Raw genomic sequence first — 10722 nt, 5'->3', positions numbered from 1 at the left:
CTCCGCTTTCCCATCTCTATGGTCCCGGGGCTCGGCTCGGCAGTCCTCCTCCTGCTCTATGGTGCCTCTTTCCCGTCTCTGTGGTACGGCTCGCTCGGCTCTCTAGGCCTCGTCTATCTCTGTGGTGACGGTGGCCGAGCTGGCCGGGCCATCTGAAAAGAGTGGTGGGAGTTGCGCCACTTCTTCCCCAGTTTTCCGGGAGCTGCGTCCTGGCCCGGCGCAAAGGTAACGTTTGGGTGCTCGGGATCCCGAGACTAGTAAGCGGGTGCCGTGGGCTGGTGAGCCGCGCTGTTTAGGACTCTTCGAGGACCTTACGAGGACTCAAGCCCGCCCCTCTATCGCCTGTTCTGTTAGGAGTAAGGTTGGAGGCGCGGACACCTCAAAACCGACCCGGGGGATACGTAGCCCCAGTTTGGTTGAAGCTGGCCCCGAATGACCGTGTTAGTTGGCCTATTTTTATCCTTCGTAACTTTTCGTGTGTTACTGTCTCCTTAGTAAAGACGACGAAACCGTAGCTTACAGACAGTAATTTCCCCCCAAGTTAGAGACAGTTAAGTGGCAGAGGTGGGGTTCAATCCCTGCTCCGCCGAGTTCAACGTCTAGGCCTCTTGCACTCGGCTCAACGCCGGTTGAAATCAGGGGTCTCGTCAGCACTGACGCGGAGTTTTATCTGTCGCATCTCATCAGGTGTTTCGCGACCCCGCGGGAGCGGGTGTTGGCACCTGGAGCGTCCCTCGGGGCCGAATGCGCCGTGGACCATGCCCCTCCTAACCCAGCAGATCCCAGATGAGAATGATTACAGCTTAGAGGCCAGCCTTGACAACGTCAGGAATCTCTCCACTATCTTGAAGGCCATTCATTTCCGAGAACATGCCACGTGTTTCGCTACTAAAAATGGAATCAAGGTTACAGTGGAAAACGCAAAGTGTGTGCAAGCAAATGCTTTTATTCAGGTATGGAAGTAGGCACTTTTAAGCCTGTGACATCTGATATTCTTCACCCAGCTCAATGAATTCCAAGGGTCTTAATAGACATCATTTAAGTTAGAGAACAAAATATCATTATTTGAATTATTTTTCTCTTCTGGTAACAAATTCTTTCCCCATCGTGTTTTACAGAGATAATGGTTAATAATAATAATGTCTAAAATATATTAAGCTAAACTATAGGCGAGCACTTTTCTGAGTGTTTTATATGTTGCCAACAGTCCTGCAGCTGGCAAGTGGCATAGTTGGGATGAGAACCCAGAACACTTGTTTCCACAGTATGTGCTCTTTTGCACTACTTTCCTATTATTAATTTTTTTCCTTATATTGGTTATAATCTATTTGTTCTTACAAAGTAATATTTGTATGGTTCAGATAGGATTTCAGATTTAATTCAGCATTTTTTTTAGAACACCTCAGTGCACAGTGTGACCTCAGGTACAGAGGGATAAATAAGACATGGTTCCTGTCCTCAAAAGAAATTGAAAACCGGTATGACTCATGCGGTGTCTGTTTGGCTGTTTTCCAAATGACCTTCGCTGAAATGATGGGCACAAAACGGAGACAAGGGAGGGTCATGTGGAGGATAGTTTAGCTCCAAGAGGCTAGATGAAGGACCTTTCATAAAGTTTCGCACGGGACTGAAATCAGTTACACCTTCAACTGTTGAGTAGCAGTATTCTAATGGATCACAATTGAAAAAGTTTAAGATGTTCTGATTGATAATCAGAAATTATTTTCATGGGGTTAGCACAATATTGTTATTTTAAAAACATATAAAGTGAAATCTAGAACCTTATCTGTGAGTTTTCATTCTTTAATGTATATACATTTTCACATTTACTTTTTTTCATAGGCTGGAATATTTCAAGAGTTTCGAGTTCAAGAAGAGTCTGTTACTTTTCGAATTAATTTAACTGTCCTTTTAGACTGTTTATCTATTTTTGGATCAAATCCTATGCCAGGTGAACTATTTTATTATCATTATAACAACATAAAAGCATTATACAGAATGGTCAGAAAAATACAGGCAAAGTTATTAGAATATAAGTAATATAAACATTTGTTTAGAAAATTAATTGCCAATTCATTTTTCATTTGCCACAATCATGGATTCTGATTTTTCACAGTATTAATAGAAAGTGTGCTTACGGTTCTTTTCATATTTGCAAAAGTATTTACATTCATCTTTGTTTTAATTTATGAAGCTTTTAGGATTTTAAATTTGAACTAATCAAAAGAAGACTTTGAACATGTCTTAAGTATCTTTAACATCGAGAAATATGTTTTAATTGCTTCTTTTTTCTAACTTGTCTAGAATTACAGTTAGTGGCAGAAAAAATAGATACCAATTGTCCTGACTCCCAGTTTACTGTGTTCGAAATTTGTTTGCTTTTTTTCTTTAATCCCTGTTTATAAATTATGTTTATTTTCTTAAATGCTTTCCTTTAAAATATTTATATATTTTTAGGAATAGTGAATTTGGTTGCTCTAGATATAAAACAACAAGGAATCCCTAGAAGAATGATTTTTTATTTCATAGGAAAGGAATCTGGATATTTGCTAGGGAAAATTCAGTTATGGTCTTCTAGAAAATATATTTTAATTTTGTAATGACAATTCCATTATTATTGGAATTGGTTAAAATTATATTTTCTAATGCAGTGTTCCCCAGCTGGTTTTCCATAAAAGCATCTGCCTTCCCCCATTCCTCACTGTGGTTCTCCACCCAGTAAGGAAGAGGAACTAGAGTGTCCTGTCATATTCCTCCTCCTCTCTAGTGGTTTGCAGAGGTAAAACCCTAACCACCAGTAACCATCCTTTTTCTCCCAATTAGACCTTAAAATTTGAGGCAATGTAAAGACTATCTCCCAATAGAAAAGGTTGGAAGGGTCCTTATCACAGTGAATACACTGATGTTATAGTAAGACAATATATCAAAGCAATCCATCGTTGCACAAATTGAACCTTCACGAATAGCATAGCCTAGTCCACAACAGTTATTACATGCCAGTATTGGACCATATAGATTCTCCATCCTGAAGTTGTATATATATAATCAGCCATTTCTGAGGTGTTTTTTGGCAACCTGGAAAACGATATCAAAGAGTTACATTTTGTTCCCAATTTTTTACAGTTATTTTTGTAATTGTCTACAGACAGCTATCATCAGGGAAGATGTGATCCCTTCTTATAAGGATATACATACATATATGCTAGAAATGGACAGGATAAAATATTCTTGAGGAGTTTTAGGCATCATGTGAGGAGAAGCTGAACCCAGAGCTATAAGCTGAGCCCTGAGTATGATTTGCTTCCATTGTAGGGACTTTAACTGCACTTAGGATGTGTTACCAAGGTTACGGTTACCCTTTGATGCTATTTCTGGAAGAAGGAGGAGTGGTGACAGTCTGTAAAATCAACACTCAGGAGCCCGAGGAGACTCTGGATTTTGATTTCTGCAGCACCAATGTCATTAATAAAATTATTCTGCAGTCAGAGGGACTCCGTGAAGCATTTTCCGAATTGGATATGACAAGTGAGGTCCTACAGATCACCATGTCTCCAGATAAACCTTATTTCAGGTACTTGAAAGCAGTACAGTTATAGTTAATGTAGTTTACTCCATCTCCCTACTTACACATTCGCTTAGGATGCAGAATTTTTATTATCCAGGTTACTAGAATTTTCAGAACTTTAGAGAGCTTTTACTCTTACTTCATACTTTTTTAGGTCAGGACACGAGGAAGACCCGGGAAGATTAACTCACTATTTAAAGCTTCATAGGTAGTGTTGGTTTCTAGAAGAGTAGCCCAGTCTCCTAGTTCATAACCTAGTGGTCTTTTCATTGTTGTACTACTTACTGTTGTAGATAGGTTGCATCGTGAGGAAAATTGGGCTTAAACTTTTGGAAAAGGTGTTTGTAGTATACGGTATCTCATTTTCTTTCCTTTCAAGTTAGTACAGGATGCAAAAGGAAATAGGTGTTTTCTATACATGGTTCATTCACTAAGTATCTATTGATCACCTACTGTGTACATATTTGCCTTATTAAGCACTACAGGAATGAACAGCTTAAAATCAAGGTGACAAGGATATATGTGAAACAGCTCAGAGGGAACAAAATTACATTCCATTAAGTTCCAAAATAATATACATAAATACTTAGGGAACCAGCACTTAGGCAGGAATGGTCAAGGTGAGCTTCCTAAGAGAGGGCAATTTTCATCAGGAATACAGTGTCAGAAACTATCAAGCTGCTTCTCATGTTTTGACCCAACAAATTATGAAATGGCAAAACTCTTTTCACGATCAGAATCAGTTTAGAGAGAGAATTTAAATGTCTTCTCTTTTGAAATATTTCAGAATATTAAAGAGTAAAGGAGTTAAATACATATAGTATGAGAGGTGTAATTGTACTTTTTGTATCTACTTTAGAAGAACTGCAGGCCTTTCTCATAGGTTAGGCAGTTAAAAATTTGGCTCAAGATTGGTTAAAATATTAATCAAAATGGAAATCAGTGGAACCCTTCTTAAGCAGTGATATGAATTAAAATTCCAGGCACTTAAACAGAGTATTCCAGAGGCTCCCCATCTAAATGATCTCTCAGCATGAGTAACTAGATGGATCATGATCTCTTTCATCTCCCATATAGGAAGTTATTTGATGGTGGGGAACTGGAAGTTGAAATATTTTTTTTTGGATACGTTAAACTTGAGGAGCCTTTGACACTAGGGAGTAGTTGGATATACAGAGCTAGAGCTCAGGAGATCAGTCTAGACTGGAAATTTAGATTTGGGAGCCATCAGCATGGCTGGGCATGGACAACATAGCTGAGAGAAACAGGTGATGTTAGAAGAGAGAAAAGACAGATCCTGGGGAGAGCCAGCACCTAGGTCTTTATCACTGTGCTCATATAGTCTCATCCACACGTTAACCCCAAAGCAAATGATCAGTAAGTTCATGCAGGTTAAGTAAACATATAAACATTCATAAATTGTCTACAAACTGCTGATATTACCAAGCAAAGAAAACCATAAAACAGCCTGAAGAACAGTCTGGGATACAGAAAAGCCCTAATTGCTTGGTGGGGCAGTAGAGACAGGGAACAGGACCCCAGGCTTGCAGTTGATGAAGACCAGGGTCTTCTGTCACTCCTCAGCTCTCTCCTGTTACATGGTTCTGATTTCAGGAGGAGGAAAGGACAATATCAGAGTAGAATTCAGGTAATGAAATTGAGGCAAATCCCTATGGATTCCTTTTGTGACTGGCTTTTTTCAAAGCCATTTATTAGTTGCTAGCTCTCCTGTACTCCCACAGCATCCTACAGGAATCTTTATTATGTAATTGTTATAGTGTCTTGTCAACAGGTGTTTACATACCTGTTTCACTCACCAGAATGAGCTTCTTAAGGAAGTGTTTTCTTATTTGGATCCTAATGTGGCTTATTGTTGGACCAATGAATAAATGAGTTGCTCATTTTCTACTATAGGTTATCTACTTTTGGGAATGCAGGAAGCTCCCACCTTGACTATCCCAAAGATTCTGATTTGATGGAATCATTTCACTGTAATCAGACCCAGGTCAACAGGTCAGTTCTTAATATAGAGGTTGCCATTGGTGATGAAGTTGAGGTTAAATACCACATTTCTATGAAATAAATTTTTTAAAACTTTCAATGTATAGATAAAAGTATAGCATTAAGAAAAATAAACAGGTTGCTGAGTTGGGGATTTTGGATTGCAGTAGTGGATGAAATTTTTAAAATGAAGAGAAAATAATAGCAAATTGGACAAGTATTTGATTTTATTCTTATATTTGCTACTTGGTAGTTCTTGGCTAATTTTTGTCCTTTACTTGGAATTACGAGCACTGCTTTAAGTGTGTCTAAATAACAGCTTTTTATTTATTTTTCTACAGATACAAGATTTCTTTACTGAAACCCTCTACAAAGGCTTTAGTCCTATCTTGTAAGGTATCTATTCGAACAGATAACCGAGGATTCCTCTCATTACAGTATATGATTAGAAATGAAGATGGACAAATATGTTTTGTAGAATATTACTGCTGTCCTGATGAAGAAGTTCCTGAATCTTAGTCTTAAGTATGGCAAGCCACTGTGCTATTTATGTACACATTCATGATTGGTCATGTTCTCATTCTGAGTGCAGCACTCTTCGTGATTTCTTATTGGATTTTCTAAGGGGAAGAAGCATGGAAGAGATAGGAGCTAAGTTCCTGCCCCCTAATAGTTGCTGTATATTTTATAAGTAATGTTTTCATGTAGTCAGATTATCCAGTACTGGACTAGCCTGTGGTTCTGTCTTTTGAACTCATGGGAATCGTTATGAGCCAAGATGAGTAAGTTTTATGTTTTATTTTACTTAAGCAGGACATTCCAAGAGTCTAAAACTTTAAAGTTTGATGAAGCCATATCTGAAATGTTCTTTTATTTATTTACTGTTAGAAAAAGCAATGGCATACGGGCATCCCTCCCTAGTTGGAATTCTGGAGAATCTGTCTTAAAGCAGTGGTTCTCAGAGTGTTGTGCCTAGATCACCTGGAAACTTGTCAGTAACTCTGGGGGTGGGCCAGCAATCTGCAGTTTAAAAAGCTTCCCCCCAGGAGATTCTGATAAGTGCTCAAGTTTGAGAACCACTGTTTTAAAGGATACTTTTTAAAAAATAGTCTTTAATTGCATTGAAGTGACTGCTTTTAACTGTGATTTCTTCACAAATGTTCTGAAGTTTAGGCTTCGTCAAACAAGTCTGAATAATTATATGATTTATTTTTCAAGTGTACATTTTGAAGACATCTGTGAACAGGCTATAAAACAGTCTTCAGAGTTACAGATTTTCATCTTGTTCTGAAAACTGTTTAGTGTAGTAAGTACTTATTAGATACCTTCTATTTGCCTATAAGAGTTTCTCAATCAAACCAAGGTGTACAAAACCATGTATTAAGTGATTTTATACTTTCTTAGGTAGTTTTCAATGAAATAATTTTTGTGGTATGTAGGTTAAGAGAACATAACACTAAATTATCTAACTTGTTTTCTATTAGAAAAAGTATATAACTAAAATGAAGTTTCTGCACCATGCGACAACAGCTCAGTGTCTCTCAGTGGCCAGGCACTTTTGGCCTTCGGAGAGTATTTCAGCAAAGCACTTCAGGGAAAAGCTCCTCCAGAACATTATGTAGGCACTGCTCCCAGGCACGTGTACAATTTGTGCAATTCTGGGTGTCTAGTCCAGGGTGAGTACCTGATAACTAATAAATCTTCCAGGCAATCTCAGGGTGCCCAGCTGGTACAAAAGAAGTTGGAGTTTTGTAAAGTATAGTATATGTTTGAGAAGGAAATGATTAAATCTACTAAATGTCCGAATATTTTTTTGTCTGGATAAACACAAGATCAAAACAAGTCTAAAACATAATTATGAAAATATTTAATCAGTGAACATTTCAAGGACTACAGTTTTCCTTTAAATTTAAAATAGGGCGGTTGTTTTTTTCTTCATTGGCATGTCTAGAACCTAGGATGCAATAATATTTGTTAGGTGAAAGAACCTCCACTTTCAGATTATTAGTCACTATTTAATTCCATTATTTAGGTTTGAATTTATTTTGACCTAATGTATTTTTTTTCAAGTTGAACCTATAAAGAATTTAAAACATGTATCGACTTAATAAGACTTTTTTGCACATTTAAGACTATTATTTTAGCCGCACGTATCTTGAGTTATTTAGAATTCAGAAACTAATGAATTTAATTCTTTCTAAATCACCCTGACATCAAGGTGTGACTTAATAAAGAATTTTCTTTTTAGGTGTGCTCTATTTGTCTAGTTTAACTTTGTTCAAGTTCCTATGAAAGACCACTAGGGGGAGCAGTTCCTCAGACAGAGCAGGATGCTTTGGTGTCTACAAATTCAGTTCATGTGTCACGTATAGAAGACTGTGATCTTATTTTTAAGATTATCTTTGCCTTTTTGAAGTTTATCTCATATTCTTTCCAGTAAAATTGTGCTTACCAGGAATAGGTAGGTAATATTTTTTCCGTTTTTTAATTCGTTTATTCCCTACTTGATGATGATGTGCTTCCACCTAGAATGAATGATTCAAAACAATAAAAATAAAATGATTTGTTAAATTCTATTGTTCTAATAAAAATAAGTCTTGTAACATAATCATTTTTACAAGAAGCCACAGGATTTCTGTGGTGCTATAGAGTAGTCCTGCTAAGAATTAGTTACAGTTGCTGAAAGGGCAGCATTTGGCGTTCCCTATAGCTTAGAGTGAGGGGTTTTCAGAACAGTGTAGACTCCCTGCTCCCCTTCTTGTCTTCACACTGCTGGCCCTTGCCCCCACGTGAAACAAAAGCTGTTGGGTCCTGAGAAATGAGGGAGATTGTATAGTATTTTCTCTTTTCCCAAGTATGTATTAGTAGTGTTTTTACACACGTGTCAGGTTACGTGCACCCCTGCAGCAGGCAGTTGGCAGCTCTACCGTGGATTTCTCACTCCAGCAGTGGACAGCTCGTGCTCTAATCAGAAATGCCACAGGCGGCTGTTACAGGTGTTTCTGGCATCCATATCTTAGTCACGGCCAGAAGTTTTGGTAATTAGCAGAGTAAATGTTTGAAGTAGGTTTTCTTTTGGAAGTTAATAGCTCATTGATCAGTATAATAGCTAATAGTAGTGGCTCTCATTGGTAAAACTAGAGGTATTCAGGATATGTGAACTAAATTATTTCAGAGTAGTTCCCCATCCTTGCATGGAAAGGATACAAGAATCTAGTGAGGCCTGTAGCCTGTACCCTTAGGCCTGGTGTATAAGGCTTGACCCCCCTAAATGGTCTTACTTCCTGCCATTTTGTCCAAAGATTGCCGGTTGCTTGTTGCTGAATGGATTAGGACAATCCCTTCTCTGGAATATTGTCAGGTTTGCCTTAAGTGGACCTTTCATGGAAAGTGGTGGGTAAACTGCCGAAACAGAGAAGTAAGGCTTCACTGAGCTTATGAAACAGGTTGCATAAACTCTTTGCATGCTTGCTGATGAACGTTTATTAAAATTTGTATGTGGGACAGTTGATCTGGGCTTGATTTTTTTTTTTACTACCTTCTTATCTACCTCAAATTTCAGTGGCCAGTAGCTAATTTAAAAGAATGTAAAAGTTGTATATGACCTTATTGACTAGGTCAGCTAGAAACATCAGGTGTTTGATTGGACTGTTATCCAGATTGCTGCTTCCCACTGAATGAGTTTAGAAAGTAGTTTAGTTCTCATCTACAGTCTGCCAGGAGTGAAACTTTGTAGTAAGTTGTGTTGTGCTGAACATTTCCAATGTAGTTTCTTAAAACTTAGGGATTTCACAAAATAGTAAAATTTTAAAACTTTTGGAACCAAAATAGGTGACAACTTTCTATCTTGTCAGATATGAGGATATTAAAACTGTAACTACCATTCATTATTACTACCATTTCATAAAACATTTTAAAGTCAAAATCTCAGAGAGTGGACAGTTAGCAATTTTATACCGTCAATAAAGAAAAACCGGAAATATTAAAAATAATTTCAAATGAAACAAGAGGGTTACACCATAACATTTTATTTTACAGTGCTATACTTTGTGCTCTTGTTTTCTGTATATAGGTTTGTCAGTTTGGAGATGTTAAGATTTTGGAGTCTCACAAAATAGTAAAATTTTAATTTAGTGCCACCCAAAAATGGAGTCTGAATGGCCACTTCTTTCTGATACTTCGTTTTTATCACAGTTAATGTTGAAAATCCATTTTCAGCTGGATATGTGAAAATGGAAGCAACTCTTCTGAGGCTGCCTTAGTCAATTCAGAGTATTCTGGGCAAGAACAGCAGCAGTCCCATCTCCAGACAGGGCTAAAATCTGCAGTGACCGACTGGGTGACCAGTTCATAGGCACTGCAGAGAAGGTCAATGGAATATAGGTGCCTTCAGCCAGGGCCACAACCTGAGACCTCAGTCCTGAGTGCCAAGCTTAAAGCATTCTGGGAGTCAGCTGAGGGAGAGCGGCAGCAGCCAGGAAGGAGGAAGCCTGGCAGTCCGAGGACGAGCCACTGGATTAACTAACTGGTGTATGTGTACTCCTGCCGCAGCAGAACGCTGCTCACTGCTGATGCCTTGGGTACTGGCTGATTATTAGGATTTACACACTGGACAAATGACTGAAATGAAAAAATACTTTCTTAAATGAAGCACCAAGATGTGGCTCTAGAAGCACTGAGTGAGCGACAGAGATGTTGTCAGAGACAAATTCGGATCCCCAAATACACATGTGTTTGAGCTCTATTAAATCAGCTCAGGTAACTGAGGAGCGATGAAAAGGGAAAAATAAAAGCTTTTTATAATATAAACTTGAATCCGACTTCTCCTTTGTCCCTGGGTACACAAAGGAATACGATTCGCGATTGCCTGTTTCCTAGACATACACTTGTTCAGGGGCTCAGGATTTTTTTTAACAACAACCTTGGTGAGCATTCCTTTCCAAAAACGAGCCTTTTTAATCCAGTTTGGTGGGGTCAGCGTAGTGGGATGGAAAGAGTAATCATCTGTGATTCAGGAAGTCTGCTTTATAATCACCAGATTGACCTTGAACAAATCAATTTTTCGTATCCCTGGTTTTTTCATTTATAAGAATCAAAATGGCCTTCCTGACTTCAGTAAACCAGATTAGGCCAGTGTTTCAGAAGATCACACATTT

The 10722-nt window shown here is 38.2% G+C and overlaps 2 protein-coding genes across 3 annotated transcripts in view; one reads left to right on the top strand and one right to left on the bottom strand.

The window, feature by feature from the left end:
- Positions 1-2: 2 nt before the first annotated feature.
- On the top strand, positions 3-10375 carry RAD1 (RAD1 checkpoint DNA exonuclease). Of its 2 annotated transcripts, XM_068535225.1 has the most exons (6): positions 22-225; positions 688-953; positions 1843-1951; positions 3313-3571; positions 5480-5578; positions 5908-10375. In XM_068535225.1, exons 2-6 carry the CDS (start codon positions 759-761, stop codon positions 6083-6085), a joined length of 840 nt encoding a protein of 279 aa, XP_068391326.1. In that variant the 5' UTR covers positions 22-225; positions 688-758; the 3' UTR covers positions 6086-10375. The 2 variants fall into 2 exon arrangements, with proteins under 2 accessions (XP_068391327.1, XP_068391326.1); XM_068535226.1 differs by lacking the exon at positions 5480-5578 and having other exon boundaries at positions 3-225.
- Positions 2915-10722, bottom strand: part of TTC23L (tetratricopeptide repeat domain 23 like) — a 66867-nt gene continuing 59059 nt past the window's right edge. The window contains 1 exon segment of the mRNA XM_068535223.1: positions 2915-3075. Within this exon segment, the coding sequence (XP_068391324.1) occupies positions 3046-3075 (30 nt within the window). The 3' untranslated portion in view covers positions 2915-3045.

The sequence above is a fragment of the Eschrichtius robustus genome, chromosome 2, assembly GCF_028021215.1.
Source record: "Eschrichtius robustus isolate mEscRob2 chromosome 2, mEscRob2.pri, whole genome shotgun sequence".
Classification (NCBI taxonomy): Eukaryota; Metazoa; Chordata; class Mammalia; order Artiodactyla; family Eschrichtiidae; genus Eschrichtius; species Eschrichtius robustus.
Note: the sequence above shows the minus strand (reverse complement) of the source record. Positions and strands in the feature narration are given on the sequence as shown.

Excerpts from the sequence above, each read along its gene's own strand:
- RAD1 (XM_068535225.1), top strand. The coding sequence starts at position 759 with ATGCCCCTCCTAACCCAGCAGATCCCAGATGAGAATGATTACAGCTTA. Across the intron at positions 1,952-3,312 it reads TGGATCAAATCCTATGCCAG|GGACTTTAACTGCACTTAGG; the intron begins GTGAACTATTTT and ends CTTCCATTGTAG. Across the intron at positions 3,572-5,479 it reads CCAGATAAACCTTATTTCAG|GTTATCTACTTTTGGGAATG; the intron begins GTACTTGAAAGC and ends TTTCTACTATAG.